The 21754-nt window shown below is 40.2% G+C and overlaps 1 protein-coding gene across 2 annotated transcripts; it reads right to left on the bottom strand.

Annotated features, from left to right (window-relative positions):
• Positions 1 to 755: 755 nt before the first annotated feature.
• Positions 756 to 21753, bottom strand: APIP (APAF1 interacting protein). Of its 2 annotated transcripts, XM_084893740.1 has the most exons (7): positions 21598 to 21753; positions 14900 to 15000; positions 9896 to 9944; positions 8507 to 8624; positions 6860 to 6995; positions 1662 to 1829; positions 756 to 1066 (listed from the first exon to the last, which is right to left on the bottom strand). In XM_084893740.1, exons 1-7 carry the CDS (start codon positions 21652 to 21654, stop codon positions 967 to 969), a joined length of 729 nt encoding a protein of 242 aa, XP_084749866.1. In that variant the 5' UTR covers positions 21655 to 21753; the 3' UTR covers positions 756 to 966. The 2 variants fall into 2 exon arrangements, with proteins under 2 accessions (XP_084749866.1, XP_084749867.1); XM_084893741.1 differs by lacking the exon at positions 1662 to 1829.
• Between the last annotated feature and the right edge of the window lies 1 nt (position 21754).

Raw genomic sequence — 21754 nt, 5'->3', positions numbered from 1 at the left:
AAACTGATAAAACATGGTCACCTGGTTCACCAGGTGTTTATATATATTTTTTTTTTTGGTAAATGGTGATAACATTATCATCACAGGATTGTTGAGAAGTTGATGAGAAGAATGAGTGTTTACTACACTATAAATTTTATGTAATTACTTATTACTACAGGCCCGGTGCACAAAATTCGTGCAGGGGGAGGGAGCTGAGGAAGAATTGTCCCTCAGCCTAGGACAATATTTCCTTCATTATATTAAATGTGATGGATACGATTAAGTCTGAAACCAATAGAAAAATTGTGAGTGATTTTATAACACATCACTCAAATAATGAGTTTGCCAACCACTGTCGGAGAGGGGGGGAGTGTAGATGAAGACATGGCTAAGGGCAGAGAGCACTGAGGCCCCATAACATTTTGAAATCTGATAAAGGAGAGAAATTCAAGAACCACAAAAGCAAAAGGTGAGGTAAGAAGAAAGTCACATCCATCTAGTGTCATGGAAGCCTGAGAACAATGTTTCAGGGAGGGAGTGGCCACCAGTCCTGCTACTGCAAAGACAAATAAAATACAGAGAACTAACCACTAGTTTTGGCAAAAACAAGAAAGCGCTCATCCCATAATTAAGTGGAAATTTCCCAGTGGATTCTATTATTACCAGCAACTTTGAAGAATAAAAGGAATTCTTTGGGAATGTATATATAAAAAAGGGAATTAATTTAAAGGGAAGTATTTTTGCTGTTATGGATTTAAAAATAAACAGAAACATTCATTATTAAAAATTTTTATTCTACTGCATTGTCATTCAAAATGACAAGAATTTAAGCAAATACCATCCAAAGTCAGAAGATATTCAGGGTGGTCCTCTGCAGTGTATAGTGGCAAATTAATGGCAGCAGGTTCAATTTTTAAAAAGTCAGGTTTCATTTCAATGACAGTTAAGATAAGCTTGGTCTCTGTACATAAACGTCCATTTGGCTTATACAATCCCATTTTCTCCAACTGGAAACCTTGTAGGATCCAGTCCGACTTTCTTCATTGATACGGCAATATCAAACAAATAGTCGTAACACTCACACCTATGAAAGAAAGAGCAAAAAGGGCTGAAGGTCCTCAGAGAAACAGTCATCCAAACCTAATCATCACACTTCTCCTCTCCATAAGTTAACCCTGTTCCTAGATAGTTAGGATTTTTTCTCAGTTTCAAGCTACGTTTTTCTTATTTTGCCTCCACCATTGTTAAAACATGGAAAGGGTTAATATTGGACCATGCAACCGTATTATATAATTATCAGGACATAAAAGGGAATTTTAAATGCACCACTGATATAAATTTAAATTTGTTACTATGAGCCACTTTTTGAAATAAATGTAGCAGGCCGTTATATAACTTGGATTTGCTTTATTCTCCCTTCTAGCCTTAAACTCCTCAAACAAGGTCCGACTGCTTCCTTGTATCAAAGCGCATGGTGCCTTTACAAATAGTAGCTCATCCAGTCAAATAAAAATGTATTTCTTATTAAATGAATACACAATACAAATCAAATATCTAGATTTAAATAATAAAAAAATATTTAAATCAAACTTGATCAATAACACGTAAAGATATAGTTTGTTCTCTTTCACATTGAGAGTGTGGCGACTTGTCCCAAATGCTCTTTGATTTATGCTTACATGGTTTTAGCCTTCTCCCACGTTTCTCCCCAGACATAGACGCCATGACGTCTGACTAGCACCGCAGAGGAGTCTGGGTATTCATTCATCGCACGAGCCATTCGTTCTTTGAGGTCTTTCTCTTCAGGCGTATTCTCAATAATGGGTACCACCAACATGTCATCGTATCTACAGGATGAAACAAGCCATTTCCCCCCCCATTAAAACAAAAGTATTCATATGTAACATTTACAGTTTTTTCAAGCAACCAGTTAGACATCCTCTTTGTATCTGGAAAGCCACTTGAAGTTACGAACAAGATGCCGCATGTTAATTCTTTGTATCTTGCACAAACATCTGTATCAAAAGATGCCTTGGGAATTTAGCAGGCATCATTCCAATCCCAAGACTAAGTGGCAGAAATTTGTATAGGATACCAAAACCTAACTAAAAAAATTTATCAAGATCATACAAGTATTTCCTTGTAGCAGAGGCAATCAAAATATATTCAACAGGAGATGGGAAATGATAGAGTTCAGCATCAGAACTGAAGGAGGGATTAACAATTGAACTACTTATTGAATAGGAATTTTTCAATGATACAAAACCTTTTACTTAACTCTGCAGGACCTGAGCGTCTCAGACAAGTAAATACAGGTGTGGACAGTGGCACTGGGCTAGCAAGAAACTTCTGGAGATCACTATTAAAGGTATGATATCATTTCAGAACATCATTAAGTCAAGAACTTCACTTAGTTCACCTTGTTTAATACATGTAATGAAATCAGAACGAGTGTTCCTTTTGGTTCATGTAGTAACATTTAAAGCAAATAACTTAATTATTATAAAGTTTAAGTCTATCTCTGAGGTCATTTATAACCAGTCAAAACTCAGACAAGTTTCCTTTTTACATGAATTTCTCTTGCCTTGGTAATATAACACCTGCTTTTTCACTCCCTCCGTAATGGCTAAATTTAATCAAAAAGGCTCTGCTGAAGCATTATCAGAAATTGCTATGTTAGGGCAGGTCTAGGCTAAATAGCTGTCATATGTAACGTGGCCAATCATTATTATTAACAGTAGGGAGTTGCTCATTACTTCATTTAAGTAAAGTAGATGTAATTATAAAATATTCTTCCATATGGAAAGAATGAATTGCTAGTCACAAATCTTTCCTAATATTAGTCAGGAAAACTATAAGCTTACATTTTCCTCTAGCACAGTGGTTAGCAAACTCATTAGTCAGCAGAACCAAATATCAACAGTACCACGACTGAGATTTCTTTTGGGAGCCAAATTTTTTAAACTTAAACTTCTTCTAACGCCACTTCTTCAAAATAGACTCGCCCAGGCTGAAAAGCGACTTCTGCGCATGGGCCACAAAGTTTCAACGGCACTGTGAGTGCACATCTGCATGTGGTATTTTGTGGAAGAGCCCACGTAAGGGGCCAAAGAACCGCATGTGGCTCATGAGCCGTGGTTTGCTGACCACTGCTCTAGCATATACTGAACAGTCAGACATATTTCCAGGGGCAAAATTATTTCACAGCAAAAGAAGACCTGAAAGCTAACTCAATCCAGGCCACCCACTTTAAAGCTGGAACACAAATCCTTACCAGTTAAATGAGGGACAGAGCAAGGATAGTCCATGATCACCAACTGTGTTCTTTCCACTATACTATGTACATGCATTTGCTTCCAAAAGGGAGGGCAATTAATTTAAACTAGAGGCCCAGTGCAGAAAATTCATGCACTCAGGAGGAGTGCGGCTCAGCACAGCCTGTGCCCTCTCGCAGTCCAGGAGCCCTCAGGGGATGTCTGACTGACAGTTTAGGCCCAGTCAGACATCCTTAGTGCTGCCATGGAGGCGGGAGAGGCTCCCACCACTGCTGTTGCGCTCTCCAGCTGTGAGCCCAGCTTCTGGCTGAGCCGCGCGCTCCCCCTTGTGGGAACGTACTGACTACCAGTGGGCAGCTCCTGTGTTGAGTGGGATCAGGCCGGAAATGGCTCTCCAACATCCCCCAAGGGGTCCCAGATTGTGAGAGGGCACAGGCCAGGCCACGGGACCCCACTGGCGCACAATTGGGGCCAGGGAGGGAAGCAGGAGGTTGACCTGCCGGGGAGGGACAGTGGGAGGGCTCCAGGGCGTGTCCAGCCTGTCTAGCTCAGTGCCAATTGGCTGGACCCCAGCAGCAAGCTCACCTACTGGTTGGAGCATCTGCCCTTAATGCCCAATACACATCATAGTGACTGGTCAATTGGTCGACTGCTCCCTGGTGGTTGGTACATGTCATAGTGAGTGGTTGAGGGGCCTTAGTATATTATTAGCATATTACACTTTAATTGAACGGACAACTAGACACTTAGCATATTAGGCTTTTATTATATAGGACTAGTGGTCCAGTACACAAAATTCATGCACAGGGGGATAGAAGAGGGGTGTCCCTCAGCCCAGCCTGTACCTTCTCCAATCTGGGACCCCTTGGGTGATGTCCAACTGCCAATTTAGGCCTGATTCCACATGCCTCTCGGATATCCCTCTCACAATCCGGGACCGCTGGCTCCTAACTGCTCAACTGCCTGCCTGCCTGCCTGATTGCCTCTAACCACTCTGCCTGCCAACCTGATCACCTCTAACTTCTCTCCCACCCCGACGGCCTAATTGCCCCCAACTGTTCTCCCCTGCCGGCCTGATTGCCCCCAACTGCCCACCTCTGCCGGCTAGCTCACCTCCAACTGCCCCCCCCCACTGGCCTACTCACCCCTAACTTCCCCCCCTGCTGGCCTGTTGCCCCCAACTGGCCTCCCCTGCCAGCCTAATTGCCCCTAACCAATTCTGCCTCGACCCTGCCACCATGGCTTTGTCTGGAAGGATGTCTGGAAGGTCTCCCAGTCTAATTAGTATATCACCCTTTTATTAGTGTGTGTGTGTGTGTGTGTGTGTGTATATATATATATATATATATATATATATGAACCTCCCCTGATAAGAGCTGGATATTTGAATTTTTTTTTCCCCAAGATGAACTTTTAAAAAATAGAGTAGAGAATATCAGAACCTTCCTTTCTTTCTTCATCCATGTTCTTTTACTCCCTCTTTGGAAAACTGGACTCTCAGGATTCTTCCCAAACTCTGATAAAATATCACTACCCCTTGAGCTGTAATAATGACTATGTTACTGATTTCCAAGCCAGGCTCAAATAAAATCACAAAGGATGTCTCAAAAAAAAATTGTATTTTTTAAATTCTGAAACATTCACAAAATATACTAAATGTGTATGTTACAATACATAAGAAATGGCATCTTTTAAAAAAAAAACCCTCATGTTTGCCAAAACCAGTTTGGCTCAGTGGATACAGCATTGGTCTGCGGACTGAAAGGTCCCAGGTTCGATTCTAGTCAAGGGCATGTACATTGGGAGCTGGTCAATGTTTCTCATCAATGTTTCTAGCTCTCTATCCCTCTCCCTTCCTCTCTGTGGAAAATCAATAAAATATATTTTAAAAAACTCATGTCTGTTTTTTTCTCTCACACAGAATTCAAAAGCTCTCTATTCCTCTACCCACCCTTTCATATGTTCTTTTTATTCCTTCACCAAAGCAACCAAATACTGATGAAATTGATATCTCACATAATGCCTTTCCTCCAAGACCCAGATATGGAAAAGACACTATACTTTCTTTAGTACGAATACTTTCAAAATATAAATATTTAACTTTTGTAAATAGGTATTTCATGGTGCTGAGGAATGCTTTAGGCACACAATAAATATTAACTACAATCAAATCAAATTAATTTCTCAGCACACTAGTTTAAACATGTACTTTCTATTACATGCAGCAACAATAAGATATTGCTGTCAGGACACTTTATAAAACTGGCACCCCTTTCCCCCAAACAAGGCCCTTTAGGAAATGAAGACTCAGGAGTTAGGATGCCGATACATTCAAATAAAATGCTGAGCTTGTACCCAAGCCCAGAACATGTTTCCTCATGTCACTATATTCTAGATGGATGAATATTAACTACATTTTTGTGGGCTGGTGAAATTATATGATTTTTATCTAGGCCTTTGTTCTATACTATCTATGCTACTTCCCAGACTGAAAAATTATAAAAATATGGAGATCTACTTAATGGAAATAATTATAAAACTTTTATAAATAGGAACATACTGGAGACCTGGTGGACAAAATTCCTGCACTCGGGAGGGGGTGGGGAGGGTCCCTCAGCCCGGCCTACACCCTCTCGCAGTCTGGAAGCCATCAGTTGGACATCCTTAACACTGCAGCAGAGGCAGGAGAGGTCCCGCCACCACTGCTGCGCTCGTCAGCTGTGATCCCAGCTTCTGGCTGAGCAGTGCTCCCCCTGTGGGAGCGCACTGACCACCAAGGGGCAGCTCCTGCATTGAGGAGTGTCATAGCAACCAGTCATCCTGCCATCAGGCTGAAACTGGCTCCCTGAAATCCCCTTAGGGGGCCCCAGATTGTGAGAGGACACAGGCCAGGCCAAGTGACCCCAACAGTGCATGATTGGGGCCGGGGAGGGACGTGGGGGTTGGCCAGTTAGGGAGGGACTGTGGGAAGGCTCCAGGGCGTGTCCAGCCTGTCTCATTCAGTCTCGATCAGCTGGACCCTAGCAGCAAGCTAACCTACCAGTTGGAGCATCTGTCCCCTTGTGGTCAGTGCATGTCATAGCAAGCAGTTGATCGGTCTTAGCATATTATTAGCATATTACACTTTAATTGGTTGAACGGCCAACTGGACGACCGAACACTTAGCATATTAGGCTTTCAATCTATAGGATTCTAGAAATACGAAATCAAATAAAAACTAAGTGAAAACTTTAGCGGGGACTGAAACTCCCTGCAGACCAAGTGAAGATGGGGATGCCTTGCTCTCTGGGTGCTTCAGTGTAGGGACATAATCTTTCCATCTCTACAGAAGTTTCAGCCAAGGTCTTGTCATTTTGCTCTGACAATCATTTCATTACTCATGTTGCTAATCATTTACCAAGGCTGCAGTGAAAAGGGTCGGGGGGAGGCATCTGATCTGTGTCACTAAGAAGTGATCTGGAAGTATAACATCAAGTGGGGTATTACTGAACACAGATTCCACAACATCTCATTAAGTGCGGTAAAAAAAATCAGTAGCCTGTTTATAAAAAAGAGAAAAATTTTTTTTCAAATTCTTTAAGCAAAAGCAGAAAAGAAAATACCTGTAATACCCTCCCGAGGTACACTTCCTTATTCCCTTTATCATCTCTTGATGTGTAATTTTAAACTCCGGTCCTGGAAAGAGAAGGGTGGCCATGACCGCTGCTTTAGAGTGGGTGTGAATCACTGCGCCTGCTCCTGGGGAGAAAAGAAAAGTCACACGTGAGGTGAAAGCTAAATTATACCTTAAAATTAAGAAAAAATACACACATGCACACACACACACACACACACACACACACACGTATGCATTGGAACCCACATTTATATATGCACTTGTTGTTCTAGGTATGGAATAAGTTGGCAGTAGGTAGTAAGGTAGGAGGGAGGGAGGAAAATAGAAATACTAATAGAGGAGCCAGAAAGCAAAACATAAAAAATAAAAATTTTAAATTACACTTTACAAGCATCAGAACCATTCCTTATACTTTACATGTGCCCACGAACTAGCTCTTAGATGGTCTGAAGTGCAGCTATCACGATTATGGAGATCGCAATCACAATACTACTATCACCTACTTAGGGCTTCCTATGTGCCAGGCACCTACTTAGGGATCCCCTTTTTATGTTATCTCTTCACATCATCACAATCACCACAGAGGTCACCAGTTCATGGTCAGTGGAAGCTCGGAGAAGTTAAAAAAAACGTGTGCATGGTTCACGGACAGTAGTGACAGCATTTGAATTTGAACCCAGGTCCACCTGACCCCTGACCCCTGATCACCAAGTTAGGCTTCATAGCACAGGACGTATCTTGGTAGCATAAGGGATGACTTTGAGGAGTAGATGTAATGAATTTACATACAAAGGACTTGTATACTATACAAGTCGGTAAGTTTGTTGAGCTTCATGCTGGGAAAGCTTCATGCTGGGAAAACCCGCTTCCTTCAGTTATATCCTCAGTCGAAATGACAATGTTTGGAACAGGAGAGCATGGTGACTTGCTCAATATGGATTTCATGAAAGCGACGTTCTATGACATCACTGCTGTGGCTGAGCCAGGGCTTCGGTTACAATTTCCCATTTTCACAGTGTCCTCTAGGTTCAACCTTTACAGGCTGTCTTCTACCATAATTTTGGGGGATTTAAAATAAGACTCCTATTTTTATCACACAGTACATTTTTCAAAAGGAGATTTACTTCCACTACAAGTTCCCAGAGGTATAACTCTAAACTGAGAGTGGGAACCTGATTGCAAACACAATCTTTGGTCTACTTGACCATCTACTAGAGTCCCACGGATCTTGGTTGGAATTCTGGACCCAAAATGCTCACTAGCTGTTTGTTTTGGAAAATATCTTTTTTCCAGAGCCTCTGTCCTCTCACCAGTAAATTGGACTAATAGACCTTGCACATAGGCTGATGTGAGGACTGAAGGGGTTAACACATTGAAAGCTTGGGTGTGTAGTACCGTGTTTCCCCGAAAATAAGACATCCTCCAAAAATAAGACCTAGCGCATGGAAAGATAAGACATCCCCTGAAAATAAGACCTAGCGCAACTTTGGGAGAAAAAATTAATATAAGACACTGTCTTATTTTCGGGGAAACAGGGTAGGTATCCAAGAAATGTTAACTGCAGCAATCATTGGCATTATTTAGGGGAGCCTACTCTGCAAATATTCTTTATATCAAATACATTTCTGCCTACCTCTCATAGTGTAAGCGTTCATAAAAAGAGGAGTACACTGGCTTTTTCTTAGATTCTTATACGATGGTGGTCCACTTATGTCATGTTCATTGATGTCACAAACAAACATGTCTTCAGGCTATTTACAGAGAGCAAAAAAAAAAAAAAGTTTACACAATATCTTTAGAAATGTCCCCTTTCTTATGTATACAGGCGCAGGGAAAAGTAGGTTTACAGTTGTCAATATGAGAAAGTTTATTCCTATATTACTATTTATTATTTATTGTATTATCTTTGTATTACAAATGTAAACCTACTTTTGCTCATCCCTGGATACAGTATACACTCACATGCAGAGTGATAATTATACATATTCAACTCATATTTTAAATATTCATATAATTGTAATTTCTCTCTCAAAATTTTTACCCATTTTGAGAATAAAAAATAGTTTACACTAATGAAAATATTCTAAAGAAAGCTAAAAAAAAAAAAAAAAAAAAGTCTCCCTTTAAAATCCGAAGAAGAAACTGATATGGAACATTTAACATGCATGCAATGATGTTGCTGTCATTTCATCAATTTAGGTTCTCAATTTAGCCCTATAATTTCACAACTATATTTCAGAGAGACTATATAAAGAAGCCATTATCCTAAGATGGGGGTTATAATTTAATAATATAAGAAGAATACCAAAGAGTAAAATTTCCTTATTCCAAGATGCTTAATAGGCACTCTCAGATATTAATCTCAATAAGGTATATTATTCTGTAAGTTCTAAGAAATTATGGAGAGCCACAGACATTTCTTAGTAATGTGTGCATATTTCTGACTTGTAACTTTAATTCTCCAGGTGTATTACAAACTATAGGGTTTATTACAAATGTTTTATTAATGAACCATTATGCCTCAGATCGATGTTAAATATGATGTGATTGTTTTAAATAAATTTTAGGTATTATTCTAGCATTAACACAAATGAGTCTTCTCCAAATTTGAAATAAGTTTTACGACTTTAAATTGGAATAGCTTTGCGATCATTAAATAGAAATCATCTCCGTGTATTTGAGACCATCAACCTGATTATCCTTCTAGTCTGATAAAGATGGAGTTATAATGCTACAAAGTTAGAATCCCTTTTATTATATGACTTAAGATTGTGTTATTCGCTTTTGCCCTCTAGAGGTTGAATGTGAATTCAACTCATACTTGTTGCATGGAGGACACTTACGACCTTAAAAAAAATTTTAATGGTTATTCAACTAATGTTTGTTGATTAGTTATTTAAATTATCATCATATTACCACCCTTCAAAACTAACATTTCTTTTACAACTAATTCCACTTCCAAAAACAACAGTGAAGTAGAGAAGAAATACATCTGGGTTTAAGAAGGACCTCTTTGCCATACCTGAATCCGTTCCTTTTGCACTCCTGACGGAGCAATGTAGATTTCATTGCTGGTAACACAAAGAACAGAAATTGGTATTTAGTTAACTCTATTGCTCTGCTTTTGCACAAAGAAAAATATGTATCCTTGCAGTCCAATCATTAGTGTTCTGAATAATGAAGTCATACAAGTAACAGCTTGATTTAATTAACGGTATAGACCATACAGAAAGAATACCAAATACTTTAATGATTTTGCCATGCTGATGACAGCGTAAAATGTTGCAAGTTGCTTGAGTCTTCTATATTTTGGAATGTGTATTTATTTCTTTCCATGGGGCAAAATCATTGGTAACCAGGCTTTCACCTGGTGTGGAGAAATACAATCTGAAAACACAAGTCTTTAGCATGAATCTTGAAGCATGAATGAGCAGAGTTTATCCTAGCACATTCGGAATGCAGTTACTCTAAAATCCAATCAGGAGGAAACATGCTCACTAGAAGTCCTGCAGGCATGCTCTTATTAGAAAACATGAAGTTCAGAGACCTCTGCTGGACAATTTGTTAAATTACAGTTTATTAAACTACAGCATTAACTGGGCTACTTTTGGGGTGGAACAGTATGCTTCCTGTTTGAAAAACACATCTACCTTATGAAAATATTTGGAAATAAAAGCTAAAACAATTATAAAAGTGACGAATGTAAAAGGCATGGCTACATCTGGAGATCTCTCTGTTATAGGATGTTGTCTTATACCCTATCATTTACAAGGTGCTCTCAAATTTGATTTGAGAAATTAATTTCAAAGTCTTCTCTAAATTCTCTCCTCCACTCAAGAAAGATCCTTTGGCTCATCTATCAGTTTCAGTGGCTTCCAGAGGGTATCAGAGCTGCCAGACGTGCAAGCGAAGGAAACACCAGCAAATGCATGCTCTAGCTTCTGCCGCTGAGGCATGGACACTGAATAAATACTGTTCCATAGTGAAAATGAGGATGGCAGCCTCTATTAAATCCAACTGTCAAGTCCAGGTCATTAGTAAATCTACAGACTTGGAACTGACAAAGATGTAAGGAGATGAATGTTCCTTTAATGGTCCCCTAGTAAATTAAGGTCTAGAAAATAAAGGCCTGGCCTGATCATGGCAGGGAAATCCAAAGCACAGTGAGCAACCTTCACGCGTCTGTTTTCACCAAGTAGCTAGTGCTTCAGAGCTTCGTTGCATAAGAAAACCACAGAGTGCCATTCCTCTAGAGCAGTGGTTGCCAACCTTTCGGACCTCGAAGACCACTGGGACCAGCAGTTGGCGACCACTGTTCCAAAGGTTTCCTTAGACCAGCAGTCACCAACCTTTCAGACCTCATGGACCATCAGTGGTCTGCAGACCACCGGTTGGCGACTGCTGCTCTAGAGCAGGGATGGGGAACGCCCATCCCGCAGGCCTCAGAGAGCCCGGGGAAATCATTTGGTTTGGCCCTGCCAAGGCATTAGGGGTGAGTTCATTAAATGTTTGACCAAGTATAATAGGCTAATTTTTAAAATATATATCTTATTGATTTTTTTTACAGAGAGGAAGAGAGAGGGATAGAGAGTTAGAAACATCGATGAGAATCACTGATCAGCTGCCTCTTGCACACCCCCTACTGGAGATAGTGCCTGCAACCAAGGTACATGCCCTTGACCGGAATCAAACCTGGGACCTTTCAGTCCACAGACCGCTCTATCCACTGAGCCAAACCGGTTTCAGCAGTAGGCTAATTTTTAAGTAGATACTTTTGTATGGCCTGCAGATGATGTCATAAATATCCAAATGGCTCTTGGCAGAAGGAAGGCCCCCCCCATCCCTGCTCTAGAAGTCGTGGAATGGGTAAGGGGGTAACACAGTTAAATAGGGCCCTTTACAACTACCAGGGATCCAAATATTTTGTCCTGTGTCACATGGAAGAAACTCTAGAATCATGCGTGGTATGGAGTCAAATGACCTCCAGTGGAAAGTGGACTTGCAGGTGGTCTTATGTGGGACAAACTCAGGCCGTCCTGGGAACAAAGCCAAGTAAAGTACAAAACAGTCTGCTGGTAAATAAAACCTATCCACAAAGTAGGAAAATCCAGGGTATTTATCCTGTTTATTCAAGTGATTGGTGAGCCAAATCTGTTTTTAGTACTGCCTTTGTAAAATAAAAATTAGTTCAGACTTTGTCAACATTGGTCATTAAAAGATTAGGTATATAGATTTTTTTAAAAAAAGTATTTTTACACCTACAAAGAAGGAGGTATCTGGATAAAAATGCAAAGATGACAGAGCTTTTATCTTAGGAGGGAAATACACCAGAGACTAAAAGTAAAGTATTTACTTGGTGCCATAAGCCGCAAACAAAAAGCATTTTAAATTTCAAGGTATTAAGTTTTGGAATTTATTTTTCTAAACTCCCTGCTCTTTTGTAAGTGATAAGCAGACAGACAAAACCCAAGAGTCCATAATACATTTATTTTATTTGCTGTCTAGTCATTTGAATCTTACTATGCCTTAATTATCTTGGCTATATATGAGTTTATTAACTTTAAGTCTAATAGCATGCAACAGGATTAGTATCTCTGACATATTATATAATATTACAGCTGGGAAAACAGGAAATGCTAAATGTGAATGGTAGTGCCCAACCTAAACACAATGGCTTCTGGGTATCCTAGGTCCTTTTCTTGGTCCTCCATTTCCTTCTTCTGATTTAATTCTTATGTGCATCTTAAGCTCTTTTATATACATTTTTTGATATCACACATCAGTAGCATGGAATCAGTAAATAATTTTATATTCCTAAAGAGCTTATTGTCAGTATTTTTGTAGAAACATAATCTAATGGGTGTGTATTTCATTCCTAAGCATGAGACAAAGAAAACCAAACTTTCCCCAATAACGTGAGAATAATATTGCCAACAAAGTAGTTGATGTGGGCTTTTAAGTATAAGTATTAGGAAAAAAGTGGGATATTTTGGTACAAATTACTTAGTTTACTATGTAAGGCACAAATGTAATAAGATTCCAAATGCAGGGCCAGAAAACTGTGGCTGTTCCCACTTATGAACCCCAGGAGGAGCTCCTTAGCCATTAAGAATCTAAGACAAATTTACACACGAGGCAACTTTCCTATAAACGGACTGTAGTGCTATAAAAGCCATTGAATTTTTAAAAGGTGTCAGTGAGTGTTTTAGGGTGACCACACAACTCAATATATGGATTAGTAAAATTCTTCTAGGAAAAACATAGTCTTATATGTCTATACTAGAGACCCTGTGCACAGATTCATGCACTGGTGGAGTCCCTCGGCCTGGCTTGTGCCCTCTCGCAATCCAGGACCCCCTGCATGGATTCAGCCTGATCCCGGCAGGCCAGGCCAAGAGACCCCACCAGTGCATGAACACATGCACCAGGCCTCTAGTATGCACATAAGATCTTTGATTAATCTCTTCCCATCTTCCCCCTTCCCTCTTCCATCTGAGATTCATCAGTCTGTTCTGTTTCCATGGCTGTCCATTAAGTGCCTGCCCCCTGGTGGTCAGTGTGCGTCATAGCTACCAGTCAAACAGTCCCTTAGGCTTTTATATATATAGATATATATTTTTAAAAGCCTGTTTAGATTTGCAATGACCCTTTATCTGCATTCTATTTCTAATTTCACTTTCTTTTTTTCTAAAGAGCCAGTTAAAAATGGTTATTTTAGCTCAGTTTGGTAGAAAGCTCTATTTTGTTCATATACAAACTACTTCTGCATATGCAAAAAAAAGGTGTTAACTAAGGGCAATGCTTAGAATAATACAGCTGAGAAACCAATGCTAGGACTCAACTCCTAAATGCATGAAATAACAACAAACATTGTTTTCATGGGATTTTGCTAGTAACAGGTCATCTCAAAAGTTTTGGCAAAATAAACCAAAAGCCTGCCCAATGCTGACTTGGCACATTGGTACTGGGTTGATGGTAAGGAAAGAGACATAGATGAATGTCTGATGCACCTCATGGGATGTGACCTTCCCAGACCGAGTGCCTCCCCTACACACATAACTGTGAAAGTGGTTGACTAAGACCCCTGCTGTTACTTCCACTTCAATTAATATTTCATGAGTTCCTCAGTAATTTGAATCTGATGAAATTACAATGGCATCATCTCATCTTGCGGGATGCCATAAAATCCTTTTGTCCCAAATGTCCTGACTACATTTTACATTCCTTTCACACAATGCAGCCTCCTTGGAAGCATTACTATACATACTCAATATTATATAAATGTTGTAGTAATCCGATTTCATTAAAGAAAGTGAGTTACGGTAAAGAAATAAATCAAGTTACTCAGTTTAACATTCAGCCTCCAGACAATAATATTCTTAACCATTTCAGGAGGAGAAGCACTTGAGAGAATGAGATGCCTTAACCTCTCTTTTCATTGTCAGTAAGTTGCCTATTTGTTCATCCTCTTGGAGAAAAGACACTGAATAATTGAATGAAGTATTAAATACTATTCACTCCTCCTGTTTCTAGTTCAGAACCTCCTATTTTGTCCTGAGCCTCAAGGATCATCAGGTGCTACCTCCATTAATAAGGATACATGTGCTTAGAAAGGCATACTGCCTTTCTTTTGACTCAATAACATAATTTTTAGGATTTCGATAGTTGGTGATCTGTATTTAAGTGGTTTTAAAATATGCCTTTAAGGCAAATCCTGTTTACCTTGGCAATTCCAGACATATGAACATACCTGGCAGCATGTATTTACCTTTGGGACTCCAAAGACCGAGGACCAGATTATTCTGGTTAGAAATTGTGTTCCAAAATCCTTAGTTATTTATTATATTGCAACTTCGGCATACTTGTTCCACTCTGTGATGCAAATACCTACTTCTCAAAGTGGAGATGAAATACCTTCACTATCACATAAAACTGCATCAGTTGTTGTTTGGACATATGTGCGTTAGGCTCCCCATGGTCTGCTTCTACGGGGAATTCCCAAAAATGAAGTTAGCTGAAAACTTACCCATGCTTCAAGCTAATTCCTCCTCCAGTCCCAGTGACCCAGCCCAAATGGTAAAACTGTTTGCAAAGCTCTGGGATCAGGTATCTTGGGTGTTCCTTGTCCTTCAAAAGAGGAAAATTATTTTTAAAATAGATGTTATTTTAGCAGGTGACTATTGTAGCTTTTATTATTGATATCTCTATATCAATATAAAACATGCTTTGTTTTTAGTTTTTAGAAAGTGGATCTATTATGTAATTGGCAACCAGAAATTATTCAGAATAAGGCCTATAGTCCATTACTGAAAACAGGCTCCAAGAACAAAGTAGGGAAATGTCCATTATACAGTATATTACAAAGTGTCTTATTGAGATGGCTGAAATAAAGTAAAATGTAATGTTGAAAGGAACATGCTTGTCATCTAGCAAATTTCTTTACACCAAGTAATTCAGTAAGGCCTTATATATAGGACATACTATAATAGCTTTTTGTTCAGATTCTGTGTTGGTTCAATTTTTTTTATTGGACACATGCCCAGGCTGTGGGCTTGATCCCCAGTAGGGGAGACAGATGCAGGAGGAAGCCAATCAGTGTTTTTCTCTCTCTTCCTCTCCCTCCCGCTCTCTCTCCCAAATCAATAAAAAACTTATTTAAAAAAAAAAAAAAAGGAAATAAGAATAAGTCTAACTGGAAGGTAAGTGAGCTCCAAAGCCATCATTTCCCTGAAGGTATTTGCGGAACTCTGATGACCTTGAGCTTCAATTTTGATAGCTATGCAAACTACTAGAAACACAGATAAAATCTAGGGCACGCCCCAAATAGGACATCTAACAGAAAATTGCTATATACACCAGAGACTCCAAGGGGTCATTCCCTCTATCTAAAATAGACTCTCTGAGCAGAAAAGCACAGCACGGAAGCTTGCCTACAAAATCTTGGCACTGGGTAAAAAGGATTAAAACATCTTTGAATCCAAATTAGTGTTGAACAGACTGAATTTTCAGCTACTTAACTGGATTTCTGAAATCATGGTCGTTTTTCAAATTCACCTTTTAATATCTGACATACACATTTTATTTTAGGTATGTATTATAAACTAGAGGCCCAGTGCATGAAAATTCATGGGTGGGAGGAGTCCCCTCACCTTGGCCTGTGCCCTCTTGCAGTCCAGGAGCCCTCAGGGAATGTCCCACTGATGTCTAAGCTATCAGTTGGACATACTTAGCGCTACCATGGAGGCTGGAGAGCCATGAGCCTGGCTTCTGGCTGAGCAGCGCTGCCCCTGTGGTGGTCAGTGCATGTCATAGAGACAAGTCATTCCAACATTTGGTCAATTTGCACATTAGCCTTTTATCATCTAGGATGATAACTTGATGGAATAGATTCAAAATATAAAATTAAGAACATGGGAACACTGACATCCTTTTAAGTTCTGTTTCAACATATGGCTTAGGAGTAAATGGACATACATTTAAATCCATATTACATAATTTTATGCTTACATGACTTTGAGTTTCAGTTTACTGGTCCATCAAATGAGAACATTATGAGGGTTAAAATGAGATCAAATGAATATAAAGCACCCAGCACAATGTGTGACACAATGTTAGTTTCCTTCCCATTTTAATGAGTTAAAAGTTCTTGAATTAAAATTAATAGTCAAACTATGTTGGTTTTTCTTACATCTGTCCTTACTAAATCTAGCCCTACCATGTATAATTTGCTATTTCCTTTTTTTAGAGATACAAATGTTATTTTAATTATATAGTAAAGTACAGCTAATGAGAAGACTCCTGTACTTTTCCAATCCTTAGAACCACCAATTTTCACAGCAAGTTCCAAACATTATAGAAAAATGGTCTGTTATTAAGGGTCTCCCTTTGCGCTTTGGTCTTTTCCAGTACTGAGGTATTATAGTAATTAGCCAGCTTCGTTCTACAGGAATAACAATGAGAAGGCAGCTATTGTTAATGCAATTTCATTCAATCGTTCAAACCCACAAAGTTACAATTTCAAGAAGAACAATCACTTAGCAGGGGGAACCAACAGAGACATATTTGGTAAAAATGCAATCATTTAAGTTGTCCAAAGTAAAAATCAGAATATATATTTTTAACAAGAATTGACAGGCAGGAAAGGTTTGGTATTTAGTTTCCCTCCGAATGCAAATGACATAACTTGTCTATTATTGTTACATCTGGTTTTCAATTAGAATAAGAATTTAGAAAGACATATCTAAAGATGGATTACAATCAACTGCTTATAGTAGATGTCCTACTCTAAGTGAGGGAGGAACACTTACTAGTACACAGTGTCTTGCATATATTAAAGACATTAAAGTCTAAGGTGTTTGAATTGGCATTTTATTTTTCCAATTTTTCAATCTAGCTTTTTAAGGAAATCAGTCTCAATCGTCGCTGAGATTCCTGACAGCCAACCATGGCTCTGATTCCCTCCTCTACTTTTTGTTTCAATCTCAGCATAGTGTAGAGGCTTGGATTTCTCATACCGGTTTTCTTGGAGATTCTAACACAAATATAAAATAAGCCCGTGTTAAGGATATTATTTAACCCATCAATTAATGAGGGAACCAGAAAGATGTCACAACTGCTACCACAATTCAACCTTCATCTCTATGAACAATCATCATCTGCACTGCTGTCAGTCACCTACAACTCAGAGTTGTAAAATAGCTTAAAGATGGCCCCAAGCATACATAACCATAGCATATTCCTCCTAAATATGCATGCACAGGCCTGACACCCTCTAAGAGCACACACCCAATGATTCCCTTTACCTTGTCTAGCCTGAAACAAAGACAATTACACAAAAAATATTAAAATAGACCAGCTTGAAATGAGTTTATTCTTGCCTGCAGTTATAAAAAGTTATCTCCAAATGGCCGTGAGATTATCAGTAATCATTTCAGTCACAATTGTTCCTGACCCTGGCCCCAGGAAGGGACTGGATGCAGACACGGCAAAACTGTCAGCATTGTCTGTCTCTGGTTTTTGCTGCTTTCCGCACATCCGTTTCACTGTCCTCTAGGCACATACTGCTTTTCTGTGCCACTTCACCTCCACTCAAAGCCTTTTGCCACACTTAAAAACTCTTCTTCAGCCGAAACCGGTTTGCTCAGTGATAGAGCATCAGCCTGCGGAGTGAAAGGTCCTGGGTTCAATTCCAGGCAAGGGCATGTACCTTGGTTGGGGGCATATCCCCAGTAGGGGGTGTGCAAGAAGCAGCTGATGGATGATTCTGTCTCATCGATGTTTCTAACTCTCTATCCCTCTCTCTTCCTCTCTGTAAAAAAATCAATAAACTATATTTTTTTAAAAAACAACCAAAAACTCTTCTTCACATTAGTCACGCCCTAACTAGAAACCTGAAGACCCTAAGGCAAGTCAGTGACCCTTTCTGGGTTTCAGTTTTCTTATATTAATAATCTGGATCAGTGATTCTCAGACTAGTGAAGTTTAAGACCAGTAGTTTTTCTTTTTAAATTTTAGGGACTGACATAAGGTTGTCAAGTTATAGAATTAATTATACTTAACAATTACTATCACCTTCTTTCAAAAATAAAGTACATTTTTTAACATAAGAAAAGTAGGAAAGATAACCTCAGAATGAAAGCTAATCCTTGAAATAAAATGCAATTAATTTTGTGAAATTCACTTTTTTTACTGTCCTTATTTTTATTTTGCAATAGTCAGGTAGAAAATCCTTCAGAGACTGATATTTGGGGGGGATTAAGGTTATTTTTTCCTATTTGGTCTCCTTGCCTACAATTTCTCCTCCTCCAGCTTACCCTTCACTCTACTATTAGTACTAAAATAATAAACTATTTTGATCATTGAACTCCTTTCCTTACATCATCTAATGGCAAAACAACTTTTTAGTCTAAGTCCTTCTGCTTTCTTGCCCTAATTTAACTTTTCAAATATTTTCACTGGTTTTGTTTTTTTTTACATAAATCTCCCAGTTCTATTCATCCAAGTTGTGGATGTCAATCATCAGGAAGGCTCTTAAAGACCCCCTGGTGTTCACAACATGGTATATAGTTCCTCTCCTACATTGTACCAGGGTTGGTCTGTATGCCCAACAGACTACTGCAGAACGGTACTATGTCACTTCTGGGATTAGGCTGTAAGACTACAGCTTCCATCTTGGTTGTCCTCTCTTCTCAGTTCACTTGGTGTGAGGAAAGCCAGCTGCTCAAGATACTCCTACAGCCTATGCAGAAGGCCACGCGATGAAGAACTGAGACGTCTGGTAAAAAATCAGTGAGGAACAGAGGCCTGCCAACAACTTGGCTGAAGTCAAGTCTTGAGATCAACTGTAGCTCCAGCTGACAGCTTGGCTGCCAACTTATGGGAGACCCTGAGCCAGAACCTCCAACTAAACTCTCCTGGATTTCTAATTCTCAGAAACTGGTCCACCAAATGTTTGTGTTTTAAGCTTAAGTTCTCGGACACTTGTTACGCAGCAATAGATAACTAAGACATTTTCTTGCCAGCCAAGAATCCTTTTTTTTGTCTTTGTACTGGTACTGCTTATGCTGGATTATTAGAGAATAATCCTGCCTCTAGCTGCCAGATTCCTGCTTGTCAGCCTTTATACCAGGCCCCTACCCACTTCACCTATCTTTCTTCTCTCATGGTAGCAAATATCACTCCTTCCTTGGACTCAGTAACACAGAATTGGCTCTATGTGCCTTTCCTTTGGTATTAATTATGGAGCCCTCTCATTCATTCATTCATTCAGCAACTTTTGCTGAAGGCCCCAAAGAAATGAATGTGAGGAAAATAAAATTCTTACCCTTGAAGAACTCACAATCTTGGAAAGAAGTTAACAGTTATGATGTGACAAAGCAATATATAATTCAAGCTGATTCTGGGAGCAGAAAGCTCTGGGTGGGAGGGAATGGTAGTTAGGAAAAACATCCTAGAGGAGGGATGGTTGTGCTAAGTCTTAATGGATGGGAATAAGAGGAGAAAGGGCATTTCAGTCAGAGAGAATCCAGTAGTTGGAACTGGTTATAAATTAGGTTCTGTGGAATGGAGGGGAAAGGGAGGCAGATGCACAAGAGCTGGGACTTGATGTTATAGGTACGTGAAAACCACTGAACAGTTTCAGACAGATGACATGACCAGGTCTTGGGTTGGCAACGTTTCTATAGTGGCAGTGGAAAGGAGAGGATGAGGGTGGTGAGCAAGGAAACAAAAGACCAGACCAGGAAGGAGGCTGTGGAAAGAGTTTTTAAAGGAAATTGCAAAAAGTGATGATGGACATGGATTTAGAAGGTATTTTAGAAGCTAAAAAGAAAGGATTAACTTTGGGTGAGAAAACTGATGAAAACTCAAGGTTGCCTGTGAAACGGGCTTGGGGTAGAGGATGAGGCTAGATGGTGGTGTTTTGGGGTAGCTACTTAGGCAATGTAAGGGAAAGCTCCCCAGAGGCCTGCCTGAGGTGCTCAGAGGCTAGCAGTAGGGCATCAAAATACTTGGAGAGAAACTTAAGGGGTTCAGAACAGGCCTCCTAAGATGTGCCGCTTTGGCACCCGAGTAATTTTGAGCAGAAGGCAATCGAGACCCTGCAGACTCAGGAGAAACCTTTATTTCTCCCTTAAAGAATTTAAATTTGGGGCCTTGCTCATAAGAGTTATTACCAGAAATAACTCTTCATGACCTGTCTATAAGGCAGGGCAAGCTTCTAATTACTTAACATCTGCTCTTCTTATCAAAGAATGACCTTCTCCATGCATATGGGGGGCCCTGGCTCTTATTAGTATGTATATATGGAGTTCCTTTATGTACTATGTAATTTAATTTAGTCATTTTTTTTTGTTAATCTGTCTCATGTTAATTATTGGACCAGCCAAAAAAACCTAGAAGGGTAGAGGAAAAGTTCACCTCCCCCACATGTATTTCACAAACTCTCTGGCTGGTTATTACTTTTTCATTGGGACTGTCAGCCCTAAGAAAGAATAATGGGGGAGGGATGAGGGGGCTAATGTTATCTCTGCTTCTTAGGCAAGCTTTCTCACAATGCATCGAAGTTGTTTATTTGTCAGGTATCCCTACACCGTAGGCCATTTGCCTTAATCGTCGCTGTATTCATGAGCACAGAGAAGCTCCATAAAACTGTGGGTGTGTATAAGCAAATGAACAGCATATACAGTCCCAGGGTGGATTTTCCTTTTGACCTCAATTTAAGGAAGAATCGTTGCTATGATCATCCCATAACACAGAGGCAGGAAACCTGCTCAGAGGGACCGTGCTGGCTAGGGAGGCACAGCCCCGGTCCAGGCGGAGGTTCCCCGTGTGCCTGCGGGGAGTGCCTGGCAATCTCAGGCTGGTGGCCAGTTTTGCAAAGGGACCCTGGAGAGCTCGGTCTCTGCTCAGGTTCACTCCAGGACTGCACATTTCCTCGACTGGCCTGTCTTCCTGACAATAACAAGCTGCTCTGAAACACACACTTAGGACTCTCCTCGGTTATTTTTCCCCTTTTTGTTTTTAACGGAAGTGCCCAGCTCCCGCTGTAGGATGCAGCCCAGCCAAGCGAGCGGCGCGAACCTTCAGGTCGCCCTGTGCTGCTTGGGCTGCAGCCCGCCGGGGTCACGTGGGGATTGCGTCCAGCAGCCCCGGAAGCCCCCGCCATATCCCACCCGCAGCGCCTCGCCTCCTCGGAATAAAAGACACTTGCGGCCCCGCCCCTACCTGCATGCAGCTTCGCCGCCTGCAACAATTTCCCTCCAGAGCGGAACAGTCAGACATGGCCCTGACTGCAGGGGAACCGGTGGCCTTCAATCAATATGCGCACGCCTGCACTACCGAGGCGAGATGTTAAAATACAAACAGGCAAATCTGAGGACAG

Source organism: Pipistrellus hanaki (assembly GCF_964339955.1).
Source record: "Pipistrellus hanaki genome assembly, chromosome: 9".
In the NCBI taxonomy this organism is placed as follows: domain Eukaryota; kingdom Metazoa; phylum Chordata; class Mammalia; order Chiroptera; family Vespertilionidae; genus Pipistrellus; species Pipistrellus hanaki.
Note: the sequence above shows the minus strand (reverse complement) of the source record. Positions and strands in the feature narration are given on the sequence as shown.

What these genes read in the sequence shown, in the direction of transcription:
- APIP (XM_084893740.1), bottom strand. Translation starts at nt 21,654, where the DNA reads ATGTCTGACTGTTCCGCTCTGGAGGGAAATTGTTGCAGGCGGCGAAGC. An exon ending in GGAATTAGCTTGAAGCATGG is followed by an intron (nt 9,945 to 14,899) that starts GTAAGTTTTCAG and finishes TTGTGTTACCAG; the next exon opens with CAATGAAATCTACATTGCTC. An exon ending in GAACGCTTACACTATGAGAG is followed by an intron (nt 6,996 to 8,506) that starts GTAGGCAGAAAT and finishes TTTTCTCCCCAG; the next exon opens with GAGCAGGCGCAGTGATTCAC.